The 20,439-nt window shown below is 38.8% G+C and overlaps 1 protein-coding gene across 5 annotated transcripts in view; it reads left to right on the top strand.

The window, feature by feature from the left end:
- dcx (doublecortin) overlaps positions 1 to 20,439 on the top strand; it is a 63,244-nt gene that overhangs the window by 31,401 nt on the left and 11,404 nt on the right. For 2 of the 5 annotated variants that reach the window (XM_031890888.1, XM_004916845.4), the window contains exons 4-6: positions 9,115 to 9,217; positions 11,524 to 11,643; positions 16,172 to 16,269. In XM_031890888.1, the coding sequence (XP_031746748.1) occupies positions 9,115 to 9,217; positions 11,524 to 11,643; positions 16,172 to 16,269 (321 nt within the window). The remainder of the gene's footprint in view (positions 1 to 9,114; positions 9,218 to 11,523; positions 11,644 to 16,171; positions 16,270 to 20,439) is intronic. The other 3 variants (XM_031890889.1, XM_002938781.5, XM_004916848.4) reach the window with 2 other exon arrangements.

The following is a 20,439-nucleotide window of genomic DNA, read 5'->3' as shown; positions in this document are numbered from 1 at the left end:
CTGCACTGCTATTTCTCTTTATTGGGAGGGGTTTGCTGACATTGTTCTTGCTGGTTCATATTTTACTTCATATAAAGCATTCTGAATTCAAGGGCAGAACAGTATGGAAGCTGATGCAGGTACCAGGGCCCCAAGTCATGTAAAAATGTAAATATACAGTATGTGTGAAAAAATTGTTCCCTTTTCACGAGACCCATGGGACCTTATTTTAATCTAGGGCCCAGTTTCTTCTAATTAGACCACTGTCACTGTGGTGTAACGTGTGTTTCCTGTTTTATTTGATAGTTGGCCTTGATATTTTTCTTTTGTATTGTGGACATTATAATGCTCTGGTTTGACACAGCCTACTTGCAAGTTGGTTGAGCAAAGCAGTCACTTGAACTTTAGTTTATACTACCTCTTTAGGGGCTCATCCGTTTATATATAATTTGCCCAAACCAAAATCCCATCCACACAGTTTAATGTAAAATTGTTGAGCGTGATCTTTACATTATTTTTTTCTTTCTATGATATTAGCACGAATGCATAACAGACATGCCCCCTGCAGCTGTTGAGTTAAGCTATAGCGGGGGTCCCCAATGTTTTTCAACCGTGAACAACATTTAAATATAAAAAGAAGTTGGGGTGTAACACAAGCATGAAAAAAGGTCCTAGGGGACTAATAGAGGCTGTGATTGGCTATTTGGTTGCCCAATGTGGATTGGCAGCCGACAGGAGGTTCTATTTGGCAGGTCACCTGGTTTTTATGCAACCAAAACTTGCCTCCAAGCCAGGAAAAAAGAAGCACCTGAGAGCATCATCCAAGGGGGAGGAAAGCAACATGTTGCTCACGAGCCACTGGTTGGGGATCACTGATATATATATATTTTTTTATATATATATATATATATATATATATAAAGTCAAGCTGTGTGTCTGCACTCTAAACCAGTTTAACAGATGGGTGCTGAAGTCAAAATATGTAAATACCTATAAACAGGACCAGCCCACCATTTCACAGCAATTCTTCTATTTATTCATTCACCATGGTAAATGAATAAATAGAAGAATTGCTGTGAAATGGTGGGCTGGTCCTGTTTATAGGTATTTATATATATATATATATATATAAGCAGGGCAGAATCAGGAGAGGCTTCATACATTATTAGAATTTGCCCTTCTGTCCTACTTATAGAACTGAGCAGCAGTGGGTGCTCCTTTTATACCTTGATGATATTAGCATCTATAGTTACTGTAATTTAATAGCAAAAGTGCTCTAAAATGTTGCTTGAGAAAGTTTACATTAGGTTTTGTGGGAGGCTATGGGGGGAATATATACTGTTGTTCCTAAATATATTTGCAATTATGCCTCTAGATGTAGCCTGCAGTAAAAGAGAAATGGCTCTGCTAAAATCCTTGGCAAATGCCATTACTGCAAAGGCTCCAGACATCATTGAAAACAATCCTTTCCGCATTCTTATTTCTCCTACACACTCTACACTCTACACAGTGTAAGTATCCGTTGTCCTGAAACCTGTTATCCAGAAAGCTCAGAATTACAGGAATAAACTCAATTTTAAACAAATAATTACATTTTTTACAAATGCTTTCCTTTTTGCCCATAATAATAAAATAGTGCCTTGCACTTGATGGTAACTGGGTTGCAGGAATCCATATTGATGGCAAAATAATCCTATTGGGTTTATTTAAAGGGAAACTCTACCCAATCATAACTTTGCAATATACTAAAAAATATGCAGCCTTTTCATGTTTTTTAATGTAATAATATGGTTTGGAATAGTTACCTAAACCTCCCCCCCCCCCCCCGTTCTCCTGCTGGATACAGAAAATGTAACAATAGTTGACTGTCCTCAGCCTGCCTTCAGCCTGCATCCTCCAAATCCCACAATTCCCTGTACATGTGATGGCAATAAGGAAAGGAACATCACAGTGCAATGCATTGTGGGTCTCTACACTGTCTGTAATCTATGGAGAAGTTGTTACAATTTGTAACATCAGCGTTTTAGTCTCTCCTCCCCTGCTGGGATTTCAAGTGAAGCAGACAGAGAAGTACTATTTTGCAGCTGGATTTCAGCATATAAAAAATTGTATTTATTCATATTTTTTAAAGGAACAGACAGTGATATGTATATTAGTGGTTTCTGTGCTGTGTGGGGCTCTTTAACGAATTTTGTTTCAGAAGCTGGAGTCCCCCTTTAACTTTTAAATTATTTTTTGGTAGACTTAAGGTATGGTGATCTAAATTAAGGAAATACTCCTTATCTGGAAAACCGCTGGTCCCGAGCATTCTGGTTCCATACATGTATAAATCTATTTGTATATGAGGCTTAGATGCCATAGCTGCAGCTTTGTTACTATAGACAGAGGAGATGCTAGTGTCCATTGCACAATGTAACCTGCACAAAACCATGGGTGAGTGCCACTGAGCAGCTCCTTACATATTCTGTGCGCGTTTGGTGCAGCTGGAAATGCTCCCAGTATGTCTCTCTGTTGCTAAGCTGTGTATCCTGTTTGCCTACAGCAATCTTACCGAATCTCGGCTCTCTATAGATTAACCCCTTTGACCAACTCCATGCATGCCCAGCAATGCTGCCAGTAGGGAGAAAGAGATTCTCCGGGTGTCCCTAAAGCAAATGCCGGGACAGCTGCTGAATTTCTCCCGCTGTTTGCCTGTTTGTTGGCACCATAGGGCTCATCATCTCTCCAGTTTTCAGAAATCCCCAGAGATGACTGGGATGCTCTCCAAACAAAATCTGCCTCCTGTACCACAGGCAGAGGACGTGACGGGACTGTCAAATGCCGCTGTTTTTTTTTTACAGCATAAGAGCTTTAATTCTCTGCAGTCAATTATGCAGCTTTCTGTTTTACACATCACTTACAGCGTCCAAGCTACAGCAATGGCATACTCCCAGTGAATACAAATGGAATGGTCCTTGGTTCTACATTAGTACTTCACACAAGAACAATGGGAACTTCCCTATCTGTGTGAGAGCTTCCCTGTCCTGCTAGTGAAATACTGTGTCCATCATCAGTGCTCCTTTTGTCCCCCAGTCAGTGAATGGATGTTTCCAGCATCACATGATGCATTGTCACATCGATACAATATTGCTGGCTCCCCATGTACAGATAATTTATTGTGACAGAGCAGAAGGACTTGCTTTTATTAACTCATATGCAGTCTGATGAATAGAACAAGATAGGCTCACTAAGCCGGCTCCATAACCTTTTATTCCAATGTTATATCTCCCAATAGGGTTCAAATTCAAGTATAGTGTATTAAAACTGGAACATGAAAACCTTATCATGAACCTGCTGGGGGTATGGAACGTGCAATATCAAACACGCTGGTGAACAATCAATCCATGTATTCTGACAGTTACATGTTTACTTGGAGAGACTGGGGTTACCATGGTAACATCTGATATCCGCACCAGCATTCTAAAACTGTGCTGAAACACGAATGAAATCATACATAATGTAATAAAAGTTGCAGTGTTTGCGTCGGGTCTCTGTGACCATATCAACCAATCAGATGTTTCTTTTTTTTTTTAAAAGGTAGTAAATACAAGTAAATACTGCATGACAATTGCTTTCTAGTCCAAGCACTGCAGCTTTTGCTACATTTTCTAGTTTCAATAAAGCTGACCCTAATGGTCAAATTTGGGCAGTTTTATGCCGTACTGTCTGGCCATCTGAAAATGTATGCCAGGTAAAGTGGTTTTTTTAATTTCTCATCTAGCAGTCTTATGAAATCACAGATGATGATCAAACATGTTGGGAAATTGGATCTTCTGATTCACCACATGGGCGAGTGAATGGTGCATTGGTAGATGAGAAAGGGAAGGGGAGCAGCAGCCCTAGACCTATTACAATTTTGTTTTGATCACTGTAACGTGTAGTGATGTGCAGTGTAAAGGATCCTCAACCTATGGGTCTGGACCCAAAAAGAAATCCTGGCAGGACTCTGGGGTAAATGGCATGGCGATCAGCCAATAACCAATTGCTGTGTCATAACCCTGCCCCATCATCACCCTGCCCAAAACATCACTGCCTCATTGCCCCATCCTTGATGTCACTTTGTTCCAGAAAGCTCTTCTCCCTTCCCTCACCACTCAGGCCTATGGTATTAAAAAGTTGTCAATCCTATGTTTTGGGTGTTTATTATCTCCCTAATTAATGTGACTTTTTTCCCATTATTAAACAAAGTAATTAGAACAAGGTGAATATATGATTCTAAACCAATTATAGGTCATAATGTTGAATTTGGATCCCCAAGAAAAAAATTAATAACCTATATGTGACATAGCCCTAATTAATACAAAAAGTGGTTTGGCTAGTTTTTTTATATATTATATTCCATTAAATATACATTTGACAGTCCATTATGTAAACTGATTGCTACACAACTGGGTTTAAATGTAGGATGATAAATAATAATAGTGTATAGCACCTTGTTTTGTTATACAAGTATGGGATCTATTATCCAATGGGCTTGGGACCTGGGGATCTACAGATAAGGGGTGTTTCCATAATTTACCTAAAGGCTGATTAAACATTAAATAAACACAATAGGATTGTTTTGACCCCAATGTGGATTAATGCAGCTCAGTGCAAAGTACTGTTTTATTATTACAAAAAAAAAATAATTAAACAAATATTTGAATTATTTGCTTTTGCCATCTACGTGGATTCTTGCAGATAGTTGAGAGTTTTTTCTGTGCTAATTTTATATTGAGGGGCTATACCTATTAAAAGGTTCATTTTAATCTTAGTCTATGCTCAAAGATCCATGCCTAGCGTTGGTTTGGGGAGGTGCATTTTTTTGGAAAGGCTTCTAATTGTGTCTCATCACATGATCAGACACGGTATAGGTATCTTCTTCCTCTGCCAAAACTTAGACCTGATAATACTGCTGTCATATACTTCATGCAGTGCTAGGTCAGCATGTTATCAGAGACAAAAGCTATTGAAGCAGGATTCTTTTATTATTAAAAGAGCATAGTTAAATTAGGGATGGATGAGAAAAGGAAATATGCAGAGATGGATTATATTTTTGAATGTCAGGAACATATTTTTCTATGCAAACAGGTGCAAGTGCAGCTTCCTTATCAGGAAGAAATACAATACAATACAATACAAAGGATATGTAATATAACAGGATGACCTGTGTGGCTAATTTGCTTATTATTTAACATTCCTTATTTATGTAGTTAAATTATTTCTATTACAGTACATAGCTGGCTAGGAAGGAAGAAACAGCTTATCATTTTGGCATGAAAGTCTTCTATGTATATAAATATATATATATATACTTTGTATATATATATATATATATATATTTAAATTTAATAAAATAGTCCATAGGGTGCACACCATTTGCAGCAACAAAACTTGGGTGCTAGTACAAAAAAAATGCACTGGAACAAGGAAAGCACTCCTAGGATTTAAAGAGTTGTGAGCAAAATGTAAATGCAAAAATAGAAAATTTATTACTTGACATTTTGGTCTCACACAGAAACTTTCCAGATGAATAAACCTTTCCATTTTTGCATTTACATTTTGCTCACAATTCTTTAAATCCTAGGAGTGCTGCCCTTGTTCCAGTATATATATTTATTTATATTTGCAAAAGGAGAAGAACCCCTTACTTACCTAATGGAGAGTCTATTACAATTTACATGAACACACATAATGAGACAGATGAGAAGGAGTTAAAGTACTTTGCCTTGGTGCCAAGTATGATATCACTCTCCCCAGTCAGTATCCTGGCAGTGGGTAATTACAGACAGCAAGGCAGGCAGCAGTGGGTATAATTATGAAGATAAGGATACGCATGTGGGTAATACTTGAACCAGCAGGTCTCTCCTTAGGCCACCAGCTTCAGAGACTGGCACAATTTTTCAGACCTAGGGTCAGCAGCTGTTCATTTAGTCAGATTAAATAAACTGTAGATGCCCATCCTTAAAGGAGAAGTCCTGCACTACACAACTATAACTGTACTAGTTGTGCATTCTCACTTTGCTTTTTTAATTAATAAACTGTTCCATAGAAATCAAATCTCCCAAACTGCTGTATTCAGCTCTTCCCCTGGCATCATGCCTTAAACAGGTGTTTTGTTCTTACCAGGGGAGCACACTAGCAGTCGCCCTGTGCTGCTACTCTCCTACACAGCTAATGTGCATGTCATTGGCACACATGGTAAGGGCAGGTGGGGAATGGAAATCAGGTTGTTGCCTATTTTGGGCTTTACTTAACCAAAAGGGCTGGGAGGTTTAATTTAGGGGGACTCACTGCCAAAAAAGAATAGGGAACAGATAACACTTACAAAGTGACTTCTTTAATATCCCCATAAATAAATAACAAGCCAGACAGTGAGTAATTACCAGTCTCCCCAGAATGAAGCACCAAGGGACACAGATGCTTATATAGTGTGTCTGAAAGCCTACAAGGCCAATGCCATAAAATGACTTGGCAAAGCAGTGTCTAATGATTGTACCATACCCAGGAAACACACAGTAAGTGTGTCAGTGGCTAATTATAGCCAGAAGCACATTGCAGAGTGAGACAATGGCTGATTAATTGCAATAACACCAGAACATACAGCAGGACAGGCAGCGGCAAGAAAACAGGTGTATAATGCACTAGAAAAACAAAGCAATGTGTAGCCTGATGTAATATACACTGTACAAGAATATTAGAAACAAATTCCTAGATCTTAAGCTTTTGGACATGGCCCCATTAACCTCTTTGTGTGTAGGTCCTACATTTCAGCAATGTCTGTCCCCCAAGGTAATCCATTTAATCACAATTCACAACCTGTAACTTGAAAATCCTTGTGTGTGTCTTCCCACTGATATTGTCATTGCTCTGCAGTGGGCCAACACAAAGTAGCATTTGATAATAGCAGATGCTCAGCTGCAGTGTAATCTGGGCCGATGGTAGATTCTATCCAACGTAAATGAGGGAGGGTGGTAACAATTCAATAGGAAAGGCGTAGCATTGCTCCTCATGATTGCTCTCCTATTGTTTGTGACAGGCCTGCTGTGATGGGAGGTCCCCTATCCAGCCTCTCTTTGTTTTCCTAACTCTGACAAAATGTGCACTTTTAGATCTCTCTGCCTTTAGGCTGCTGGGGACGTTACTATAAATACACAGTATAATGAGCTGATGAAATTTGAATCAAATTAGTAGCTTTCTTCCCCCAGCAAATAATCTGTTATCAGCTCCATTCCAAGCGCCTTGAGACATTTCTAGCTGGCGTCCTAGGGAGGCGTTTAAGATGATTAACTCCTCTGGTGCTAATACCAATTTCTTTCATCTAAAACCTTACCTGGCCATACATGTAATGATCAAATCGTACAAAACCTAGTTTTGTATGATTTTCAGACCGTGTGTGGACTCCGAATTATCGCCCCAATAATTTTCGTATCATGGCGATCAGTGGTTTAGTCGCTTCGTTTGACTAACAAAAAATTCTGCAAATGTATTGTGTATCATGTGATATCCTTGGGGGACCTACAGTGGAAGCCACTTTCATATGATTGGTGTCTGCCAACTATTTCATGTTCAGAACATCCTCCAATTTGTATTTTTAGGGCTTTATCTTTAAACAGTTTCAGTTTGAATGTTAGTTTCAGATCTTTGCATTTAAACGCATGACTGATATCCGAACATTCATTGGAAGAAGACTAAAATCTGAATTTTGGAGTTGTATGGAGTTAGAGTTGTATGTACCTCCATGTATAAAGTCTGTGAAAGCTATTATATCTAGGGCAGGCTTTGGCAATCCACGACCCCGTGACCAAACAACCAAAGGCCATAGGCTGTCCACCACATGCGCAGGGCATTGCAAAAAGACTGTAGACTTTGCCTGAAGAACAAGAATTATGAAGTGCTATAACGTTCAGAACTAATTGACAGTCTATGGCTATGGAAATCTGGTGCTGTAGTTCAACAAAAAGAGCTGAATGCTAGATATTCCTCAAGGTTGCCACAAAGACAGTGTGAGCACAACTAGCTCCTCCCTTGATAAGCGTCCAACACTGTCCTCAACCTAATGAGACAAAAATATGTAAAACAAGAACATGAATCACTGCCTCACACAACGGTTTGAGCAGTACAGTGCATATTCATGGACCTTGGGTCATGATACTGTATTACGTTGGTGAAATTTGGGCAGTTCGGGACATGGCATGTCTGTGGTTCAGAGAAGGACAAAAATATTTCAGTTTTCCAGTCAGAAACATAACTGGAAAGAATCAGAGCTTTGTAGCACAAATGTAGCAAAGAATGATATCAGTGTACAGTCCCATTTTTCTCAAACAATGGGTCAATGGGCTGAAATGTAACATGTTCTTGGGTCAGATTATATTAAAATGATACTATCATGCTGATAGTTTATTTTTTAAGTATTTCTGTTTCATTTTTATTGGATATGTTTATGTTGGCCTTGTCTCCCTTACTCTAGCTCTAAATCCTTTAGTAATTTAGTTGGTTTCAGATGAGGGGGTCATTTACCAACCTCATATGGGATTGGTGGTACAAGTTGTGTTTTTCAGCCATGGGAACCCTGTACTTAAGAAGGAGGTAAGTACAGGGCTCTCCAGTGCCTTGCAGCCCCTGGCCATCCCTAGCCTGTGTATCTGAATGAACTATCCCCCCCCCCCCACACACACACACACTGTACCCTCTGGTCAGTGCTGTTGAATGCAATGTTCCATCCAACTGAGGAACAGGTTAGGCCAAATACATCAAACAACTTTGGCCAGATTAAAGCATGGCAAAACTGCTGCTTTGTGAGATAAACCTATCCCTTTAGATTTTCCTATTAAAACAGAAAGTGACACATATCATGTAAGGCAATTAGTTTTCCCATAACAACAGTAGAAAGATGTATCCTCTCTAACAGCACTAGGCTTATGGTGAGACAGGATTCATTACTGCTGTAGGAATTCTTTCCTGCCATAGGAGATCCAGTGCCCGACACTGGTCTGGAGAAAATGAAGCTGGGCTGTGTCCCGCCAAGATACGTCATAGGTTGCAGGGCTGTTGCAGCATTGACCCCTGTCATAGTTATTAAACTCAAAACTAACATTGCCTTTACTTATGTTACAGGTAACCTGTCTGCACGATTTCTTTGGGGAGGATGATGTGTTCATTGCCTGTGGCCCTGAGAAGTTTAGATATGCACAAGATGACTTCTCCCTGGATGAAAATGGTAATGTCAAATGGGATTAGATTGTGGCAAATCCTTGTCGAGGCTATGTAGTATAAAAAGCTCACTCATGCGACCCTATGCTTTATACCTGTAGCAGATTGGAAGCTCTTTTCTTTGTTTATAATTTGTTTCTGTTCAGTCACACTGTTTGTATTCTTCTCAGAAAATGCTGGTGCTTTTTATATAAACTATAATAATAACTACAGCATTATTCTAAAGTTACATCAAAAGAAAATATATTTAGTTACATTTTGTGAGGGTGACAAAGGCATTGCTATGTGTCTTTCTATTTTATAACCATAAGAATTAATGGAAGCCTCCTGGAGATTAGCCTTAGGTAAGTTCATTATGGTTGAGGGACAGAGTGACAGTGAGGTGAACTGTAAAATTCAAGGTTTAATAACAAATATAATTGTCAGGAGGTTTTTTTAAGCATCTTGGCAGAGGTTTGTTGTTTATTTTAGATGAAGCATCTGGCAGAATATTGAACCTTAGGAAAATATAAACTTCATCAAATTCTGCTCCATATTTGATTCCAAATCTATTTTATACATACATGTATGAGTAGTATGTCTGTCCTTAATTATCTCCCTCGGTAGCCACTTGATATATTTCTGCATATTATACACGTACAGGGAATGAACACATGGTGTGTCTGTACCCTTCCAATGTAACACCTTTTCTCTGTTGCTAGGACTCTATGGCTAATGGCACACCTAATGTTTCTCTACCAGCAACGAAATGGCAAGCCCCCACCCCTTGTGTCCAGTAATTGATCCCTTGCGACAGGCCCAAAACTGGCCAGATGTGTATTTGCGGTAGAAAACCACCTTAACTATTGGCATTAGTGTGAATGACAGGAGGCAAAAGGGGTATAAGGGCATTTCTCCACTGAAATTCACTGGGAGAGAAACATTTGCCATTAGCCTTAATGTGTGCTAGATTATCACTATGGACAGTGAGTCATTCTCAGCGTTTCTTATTTCAGCTCTCTATAAATATTTAGTTTGCCGATCTGCTTAGTCAGAAAGATCTGTTCGAATCCATTTGCAGAACAGTCATTTGCTTGGCAACCAATTCATTTGATACAAACTCAATTGGATTCTTTTTCCACATCCTCCCCTGCAGTCGTGCAGCTAAAAATACACAGATTGCGCTCACAGACATAGTGGATATGATGTGGGTTTATGTAATGAAACAAGGCCATTCCTCGATTTCAAAACTTGGCACTGCGCGGATATTTTACATTTTGCCTGACTTCACATATGTGGGGTGGGGTGCCCTCATGGCCCAGGGAGAATACAGAGGAAATTGATTTTAGTGTGCATCATTTTACCAAATATGATGATTTACAGCAGGCTTCCCTGAATCACCTGATACTCAGTGCTGTACATTTTCCACTTAACTTGCATATTTGTATTAAAGGGGAAGTTCACTCTAAAATTAACATTACGTTTGCAGTTTGTCTTTGTTTTCAATTATTTCACTTTCTGTTCTCTAAACTAAAGCTTTAAATGCCTATAGTTGCTATGGTAATTGCTAGGGTAATGTATTTTTTTGTGTCTCTTACCTTTAATTTATCTATCAGTCTGTCATCTGTTTTGAATTTCAAAAGAATGTAGAAAATAGAAATAGAAAACAAAATTTAAAAACATTCTGAAACCACAAAAAAGATGAAAATGTGCACAGTTATTTGAAAGGTGAACATTCCCTTTACTTCAGCTTAATGACAGCTTCTACACAGACTGAATCATTTCTATAGCCCAGGGTTGGAAGGACACTGGGAAAAAACCTGGTAGGCACCACCAACCTAGGCCCACTCACCTAGGACAATTACTGACACTCCCCAGTCCAGAGCCACCCCCTCTCGCCCTATCACAGCTGTAAGTTAAAGAGGAGGAAGGAGGTAAGAGGTATATTTCACAGCCTGGGCTGGGGGCCCTTAAGGTGGAAAGGAGGGCCGCCTGTATGCGGTAGAAAAATCAAGAAACTACATTGCGCCCCACTGATCTATGAATTTCTGGGAGGGGGCAGCAAGTGCAGGATAGTGTGTATAGGAAGGTATATTGGGTATAGCTGTGTATCAGTGCTGGGCAGTGTGCGCCCTTTAGCTTCCAGTTGCTGCTGAAATATATCACCCTTTGACAAACATTTGTTAGAGGATGCTGATAGTGCTAGCTGAAAGGCTGCAGGCATGGATATACATAACTTGGCATCATGCAGGCTATTTGACCCTGACTTTAATATCTTGTGTAATGAGCTTTGTTGCTTCATGGTTTTATTTGTGCATTCTGGCTTCTTCACAGAGTGCCGTGTAATGAAGGGGACTCCAGCTCAAACACCCAAATCTTCTTCTTCTGCCAATCTGAAGAGTGCAGCAAAGAGCCCAGCACCATCGCGTCGGAGCAAGTCCCCTGCTGATTCAGGTATATGACCATGCAGGTTGTTTGAAAATGCTTCTCTATTGCTGGAATATAGATTGCTAAACTGTTTGATGTATTATATATCTTTTATATCATTGATATGGCATTTGGGGGGGCAAGTGATGGCCACTTTATTTCTAAGTGGTACTTCATCCATATGGGAGAAAACAGCAGCATTTAAAGGCTAAACAAACTTTTCTAGAGTTCTATAGAGATCGTTATACATTTCATTTAAATTTGCAAATTTGATTTAGCTCTCATCTCTACATTTTAGCTCCAACATTAACTATAACCAAAACCAATGATAAAATAAACTTGACTGAGTCTAAAACACGAAAATTGTGGGTGCAGTAAGGGAGGGCAAACTTGGCAAGAGAGAGGGCTACACAAGCCCCCCAAAACACCATTTTAACCTTCCTGATCAAGAAGAATCATTATCTCCCAGACCCATAGGCATTGTATTGACTTCATGCAAATATCTTTTCTTTTGGAGGTTCTTTTATATTACCAGCTCCAGAAGTCCTTTCTTTCTTGTTTGTTTAGAGGCTTAGATTCTAGATTTGTAACCATTTAGCCTATCTCACGTTATAGTTTTTCCATCTTTGAGAAGGTGAATTTTTACTTTCTGTAGTTAGGTAAAAATTTTAGAAACTGGGCCTCAAGAACGAAAGGTAATACAAGAGTAATGGAAATAGCTAATGCATTTTATTCAGCTGATATATATAGAAAATATAATATATAATGTCAAAAGGAAGAGAATATGGCTTTTAGGTAGACAATCTACATCTAACCTTTAACAGTGCATCTCTAATTGGGAACTACTATACCAAATGTCAGCTTTTTTTGATCCTGTATGAAGCCAGAATCCCCTGGTGCCCAAAACACTCTGCCAGAGTGAAGTCATCACTTTTCAAAATAACCGGTGTGCTGCTGTTTTCATCATTTGTGCTATAGATGGGCAGACGATGGCTGTTGACTAAAGCTGGTCATACATGGCAGATTTAAAATGCCAATTCAGCCCATGTAGGCCGAGCCAGCTGTATATCAGCCTGTGTATGGGAAACCCCCCCCCCCCAACTTCACATGATGCCATTGTTGGCCCAAGGACACATTTTCATTTCTTCCCAGTGTTACCAACCAATGAGGCAGCAAAGCCAAACAAGTGGACCACTGAGCATTTGTACAGTTTTATCACACACTAACTAAACTCTTACTAGACACCTTAAGACAGGTTCTTATATCATATGCAAATCAGTCACATACTTGAACAGTTGAGTGATCTAGAACCACATTCAGCAAGAAAACCCATATACCACTGGTAATGATTTAAAATCACTCGGCTTCATTTCACTTTGGAACATGTCTTCTGTTTCATACAATCATCCAGCTTTTGCCTTTTTTTTTTTTTGTAACTGTATTATTTCTAATGATTTTAGCTTAAATGTCAGCCTGGCTAGTAATCATTCAGACACAGAGCATTTAATAGATTGGATGAAATTTCATCCCTCCGCTGGTTTCTATATTTTTTTCCAGTTTAGGGCACTTTAATATATAATGGCTCATTTATATCTGGCCTCAGGCAGGCCTAAGCAAGGATAGCTCATACTGTTAATTCCAGGAAATGTAACTTGTCTTAAGGGCAACGACAGAGTTACATGTAGCCAGTGTCGGACTGAGATGCCAGGGGCCCACCAGAAAACCCTGGACCATGGACCCACTCTCAAAACTTTAATTCCAACTCTCCTCCCTCACACTCCATCCTATCCTAGTCTCTTTTCTCTATATACTATACTTTATTCTTCCATCTATCAAGCTTCCATGTTTTCATACAGAAATAGGGAATGATCTTGAAATAGGCTAAATAGATAGAAGCAAGAGAGCCCACTGACACCTGGGCCCACCAGGAATTTTCCTGGTATCCCGGTGGACCAGTCCGACACTGATTGTTACAAAATAGACAATACTGATAATTGTCTCCATGTGTTTTATAGCAGAGGCAATTCTCAGTAATGTCTATGGCAGGTTATTCTAGCAGTTTGTAGGCGACAAGTAGCTGCTACAAAGTAGCACCATGTGCCACAGCCCTAAAGGTGTAGAAAGGGACAGCTGCCCTGGACCCCTCATATAGTGGGGCCCTGCAGAGCAGCAGTTTTGTGTAGAAAAGAGGGGCATGGTAAGAGAAGATGGTGGACACTAAAGCAAGATAAGGATAAATGCAATCTGTGTAATTGTTACCCAACTTTATACTCTTTAGTTAATAGCTAATATATTTATATTAAATGCATATATATTAAATATTATGTATATATATTAAATGTATATATATTAGTTCAACAATCAACAACTTAAAAAAGGTATTATTTATAGTATAATATTTAAAAAATGCTGGTTTTCGTTTAGCTGAGCTGTCTCTTTAACAGGAGACTGCAGCTAAAAAACAGAGCTCTTAAATGAAAGGCTCTGATGTAACATGGCAAAGGGATGAAAGGCCTCTGTTCCTTTTTAGTACCTAATGACATAATGATTATAATATTTACTCATTTATATTTTCTTTGTATTTGGGGGCATTGGGTTGGGTAAAATTACAGCATCTAATTATTTTCTTTATTATGGACGTAGTTAATGCCCTTTTATTGGTTTATGCTTGTACTTACATCGTTTTGATCTCTAATTCTTTGGGGATATTAAATACTCTTTTGCTTTTATTGTGTCATTTGACAGTTTTTCCGTATTTTCTTTCTCCAGTTTGCCTCTATTCATAAACAGATTTTTCTAACACATGAACATTTTATTGGTCCTGTTTAAGATCTTTATTTTACTTTTGTATTTGTCTGTTTGAAATCTAAAGAGTAGAATTTAGCCTTGGCTAAGTGATCATTGACCCAGGCAGCTTGAATTGGAACTTTAGCCCATGGGGCCCTAACGCCACTGGCAAGTGGAGAGCTGATAACAGTAACATATAGTTTCACAGGCAAAATATCAACCATAATTACCACATATGTTTTCTCTATGCTTCTCCAGAATCAATATTATTTAGGACTAAACACAGTTCTCCAAGAAATGTTGAGGTGTAGTAGTTTTTAAATCGTTTCTGGTTTTGGTGTGAATGCATCTTTATATTACAGTAGACCCCCCATTTTATATTTTTCAGGGGACCAGACATTTGATACTCAGAGTTTTGACTCCTACCTAGTTTTTGGCTTTGATTTCTGTCTTTGCATATGATTTTGTAATTTCTAGTCTGAAGTTAGAAGGTTCCCCTTTGCTTCTGCACAGAAAGTGCAGGATCCTGAAAGTGCATGGGTGAAGACTGGTGCTAGTAGGGGTTTTCCTGTTTCAAGTAAGAGCAAGAGCTGTCTACTCAAGGTTCTAGTCCTGCAGAAACATAACAGTTGCTTACTAGTAGTGATATGCAGGTCAACAAAAATCTTACCCCTTCCCTACCGTAACCCACTCGCTTCCAGCCATACTTAACCCAGCAATCTATTACTACTATGTACCAACGCCCAGCCCACTCATCTGTGATATCACTGGAGGGGGCAGGGTGATGCCATCACGAGTATATAAATAATGATGGCCAGAGGTGGAGGTGCATAATGACGTCACAGGTGTGGTGGGCCTAGAGATCCACCTGCTTGACTTGTTGCACAGAGCATTACATTTTACTATGCTATGTCAGCTAATGCAGTGCATACAACACATAAATCCATTTGTCCAAATAAAAAAGTAGACAAACCTTCTGGTTTTGCATTTCAGAATTGACTAAATGTGTTACACCATTCATGTCCAACTCAGCAGGATTTAGCAGAGCAGAAACATGCATTCTTTATCCAAATAACCAGATAGTTTGCCCATTACACTGAAAACACTGATTATGGCTTAAACCTAGAGATTCGTGGTTTACTCTCTAGCACTATATGTAGCTTTAACTTTTAATATGTAAGAAATACCATGTCAGCTTGACTGGTTATTGAAGGGCACTGCAAGGCAGATGGAAAGGCAGACAGAGGAGTTATAGGCACATTAGTATGCCTGTCATTCTGAAATGGAGTTCAGATGTCAAGTGTAATCATGTCCTCTTCATGGACACAATGTTTACAGTTGATCAAGTAATAAGAAGGATGTATGCAGTCATAAACTACTTAACATTCAGAGGCCATTATGTCTGATATGGGATATGTCATTTAACCCTGTTGTATAGAATGCTAATTGGGAGATACAGCAAGAGAATAGTTTAGTACAATACAAAAGCTGCTCATGAATTTTCATGTTATTTGAACCTTTGAAATTGGACACCAGAGTGAATGAGCCCCAAACATAACAGCCATTGCTACCAATGTAGAGGCAAGCTCTGACTCACAGGTTTTTTTTTCTGAATTACAATTCCAACCCATGCCCAACAAACTCTTAGTTTTTAGTCTCTGTTATAAAGCGACAATTTTGTAATAATACTTTGCTAACTGTAATGCTCAAACCATGCACTTTAAAAGGCAATCAAATGTGATAATATTGTCTTGCCTTTGTATGGCAGCCAATGGAACATCAAGCAGTCAGCTGTCAACACCCAAATCCAAGCAGTCGCCAATCTCTACCCCAACCAGCCCAGGAAGCCTTCGTAAGCACAAGGTATTATGTTTCTTATCCTTTGTATTAAATCTAAGCTGCCAGAGCATGATGGGTTTTGGGATAAATATTTGCACTCTTATTCAGAACCACTACAGGCAATAGTCTCAGGCAAGGTCTAAGATAGAGAAGTCTCAAGTCTGAAAAATAATAATGTTGGATAGGTCTGAGAAAGAGAAGTAATAGAAATAGTAAAAATAGTAAATTAGGTTAAAAAAGATACATGTCCATCAAGATCAACCGTTTATGTCTGTATATAACCTGCCTAACTGCTAGTTGATCCAAAGGAAGGCAAAAACTCCATCTGAAGCCTCTTTAATTTGTCACAGATGGAGAAAAAAGTCCTTCCTGACTCCAAGATGGCTATTGGACCAGTACCTGGATTAATTTGTACTAAGAGCTATCTTCCATAACCCTGTATTCCCTTTTTAAAGCTCTATAATGTTTCAGCCAGAATGACTGATTCAGGGAGAGAATTCCACAAGAAGTCTCAGGTCTGAGAAAGAATAGTCTCAGTCTAGGTCTGGAAAAGAAAAGTCTCAGGTCTAAGAAAGAATAGTCTCAGTCTAGGTCTCGAAAAGAGAAGTCACAGGTCTGAAAAAGAATAGTCTAGGCTAGGTCTGGGAAATAAAAGTCTCAGGTCTGAAAAGGAATAGTCTCAGTCTATGTCTTGAAAAGAGAAGTCTAAGGTCTGAAAAGGAATAGTCTAGGCTAGGTCTGGGAAAGAAAAGTCTAAGGTCTGAAAAGGAATAGTCTAGGCTAGGTCTGGGAAAGAGTAACATAAATGACATGACTGCTAGAAATCACATGACTTATAGGTTAGGGTTGAATACACATAAAGCATATATTTATGAAAGAAAATGACACACTGATGTAGTCTAGCTTGATGCAGACTTGAACTGTCCTAAGCACAAAAAGGATGATGATCAGTTCCTAATACATACTGAGTACTTATTCTCACTTGACACATGAATAAATATTAATTTGCCAACTGAGAATAATAAACCAAAGGACATAAATGCTGTGTTGCACTATACTTTCAGAGAACTTAGGCTAAATAAGTCCTCTTAGGACATGGATCTTTCCTCTGTATTTTAACTTAGTATTTACTGAAAATACTTTTAATGATACTGCCACAGTTACACAGTATTTTCAGATATTTTGCTAACATTAATAGTGGCTTTCAGAGTTATCTGGCTACAAGGAAAGAGGGCTTTTCCTAGAATTAATAGCAAAAACGAAAAGCTGTGCTTACCGGTGCAACCAGTTCTAGTTATAAAGTTAGGATACAATAAGGGTGTGACCATGTAATTCATACAAATAAAATAGATCATTTTCACTTGCCCTTATCAATCGATTAGAGAACATTAAGCACTAATTTCATATAAAGACCTTTCTCTGCCAGTGGAAAAATAGCAACCTGTTCTGATCCTCTAAAGTGGTTCTTACGCTGATAGATCCAGTTGTATGGCAAGGTCCACAAATTAGAGTATGGACTCTGGTCCCCTGGGCCAAAAATAGGATTATAAGGAGGTCCTATGACTACTCTTTGGAAGGGAACCTCATTATCGCCCGAATTATATAAGATCCATTTTTGGGCCAATCATCAGACACTATACAAGGTCCAATAAAATGCAGACTGTGGATACTCACCCACTAGCACACGTGATATAAATGTGGGGGTGGGGTAATAGCAAATTCATACCAGACCCCCCTCTCACTATGGTTCCCCACCTCATTACCCCTGTGATAGAAGGGTTTGTTGCCTCTATAGTTACACCTATGAATAGCAGGACATGCTCAAATCATTCAGAGGAATTAAAATGTGTTACCTAGTGGATCAAGATCATATACTGTATACTGTATAAGTATAGCACCCAAAATCCAAGGACAGTTCTGGGATCCTCATCTGAGCTTGCATGTCTGCACAAAGAAGTTGAGTTTTCAGAAGGTACGATCAGCTCAAAGGGTAAGAAGTATGAAATCATCAGGTAAAGCTTGTAGCCCAAGTCACAGGCAGAGGATTAGGCAGGTCTTAGGGCAGGTGGATAGTAGACCTAGGCAGTTAAGCAAGCAAGGTCAGTAAGGCCATGGGCCGAAATATGGCCCCAGAAGTGTTAAGTCTATAGAGTGCTATTTACCTACATTCATAACATACACATTGTTGTCATTCCTGTGGCTTTCTAATGGGATGTTTAATTCACAATAGACATTTGCTTGTGGGCAACATATACAGATGTGCTTCTGGGCTAGTGGCCAGAGATTTGCCCCCTGTTGTGTTAAGCATTCTCTAAGAAACTGCTGTCAGGAACTAAATCAGTTTCCGAAATATAAATAGATGCAATATTATATTTTAAAAGCGGTGGATTCACTTCTATTTCATACACGCACTTGTGATTAAGAGTATCAAGCACTAAGGAAACTGTTATAACCTTCACAAAAAAGAATAGTTTGATCCTCATTTGACTCTCTTCATTGCTCTTATTTGATACATTATAAACAAATCAAAACTAGGAGCACAAAGAGATGCACAGGAAGCAGATTGTGTGTTTGTCTTTCATGGCACTTTCACATTTCCCCTAAGTCTCGGATTAACAGAAAATTACATTAAGAAAAGCAGATGAGCTATTTCTAATCAGCCTTTAACAACATTATGCTGACTTACTCAGTACTACACGGTTCCACCATTCTCAAATGGAATAATGGGATTATCCACCTCAGTCATAAACAGCTCGTTGTTGTGGTTTACAGATCAGTACTGTTCCATTAATTTCCTTAGTAAAGGAAGAGCAGCACTGAAAACTCCCAGCTCCAATTCTGCTGCATCGTAGGGTGAAGATACTATACGTTTTGTTATTGGGTTAGACCTGTCACTAAAGTGGCCTGCAGTTGGGCTCCAGCCTTCAGTGATAAAACACAGAACTGCATGGAACTCCTATTTGCTTTCATTCTCCATTCCTCAAATGTAAGCCCTGCAGTTGTATGTGACATTTTACTCTCAGTTTAAAAAAGCAGGTGCTGCAGTACTGCAGATTCCTGCTACGGTAAAATGCGTTGGCAGCCCACGTATCATACTTGAATAATAACTGGATAGGCACAGAAATTTTTTTAGCATGCATATAATTACAGGGAACGATTGAACAATTTTGCTACCTTATTTCTGCTGGTGATTTGCACATTTAAAGACCATTTTTGGGGTGGGTGATGTACAGTATGCTTTGCAGTACACTCCACTTGACCAAATATGTGGCTGTATTTTTTTTTTTAAAAAACAGATAATGTGCTTTTTTATGTGTTTTTCTTTTTATATTTTTATGTGGTTTAAACCACCCTATTACCATTACTTATTCTACCTGACTGGGTACCTAGTCAATATACAGACTCACTTGTACCTGTATCATTTATTTGAAAGACATCTTATGGCATCTAATGAAGAAAGCACACCCAGAAAAGGGTGTTTTTTTTTTTTAATTTTAATGTTTTTTTAATGAATTAAAAAAAATCACCTGGCCTTTCCAGTACATAAAATTTTCCAAAAGCAATTAAATATAAATAAGTACATTTTCAAAGGGAAAGTTCTGTATATAAAGTGTTTCATTGTTAAGATCCATCATACTTTGTGTATGGACTTGCATAAGGCAAAACATATACCTAAACAAAGGTATACAAGACTAAATGAAACAAAACAAAAGATACCGATTACTTAATTCAGAAGTTAAGGCTAGTGTCCCATTGAGAGATTAAATTGCACTAGCAGAGCTGAATTTTCATTTTAAAATGAATGGTAACTGCATGGGCGTCCACAGAAGGGGGCAAGAGGGGGCACTTGCCCCCCCCTGGAAAAGTAGCAAAAAAACAAAAACCTTACTCCGTTTCTGCACTTTCCCCTCAAGCCCGTTTTTGCTGTGCTCCGATTGGATCTTTCTTCTTGTGGATTCACCAATCAGAGCACAGCTTCCTTGACAGACAGTAAAATTGACCAATCAGAGCACAGATGCACACAGGGATCGGGAGATTTTGCAAACTGGAAACAGAAATAAAGACTGAAAAGATGAATCTGCAGCTGTAACTTTACCTAAGAACCAACTCTCAACTTTTGCTGCAGTTTTCATCCCACAGGTACTATACACAGGTACTATACAGTTCTAAAGAATCACTAGCTGACATTAAATTGTT

This window comes from Xenopus tropicalis, chromosome 8, assembly GCF_000004195.4.
Source record: "Xenopus tropicalis strain Nigerian chromosome 8, UCB_Xtro_10.0, whole genome shotgun sequence".
Lineage (NCBI taxonomy): Eukaryota > Metazoa > Chordata > Amphibia > Anura > Pipidae > Xenopus > Xenopus tropicalis.
This window is presented reverse-complemented; position numbering and strand designations above follow the sequence as displayed.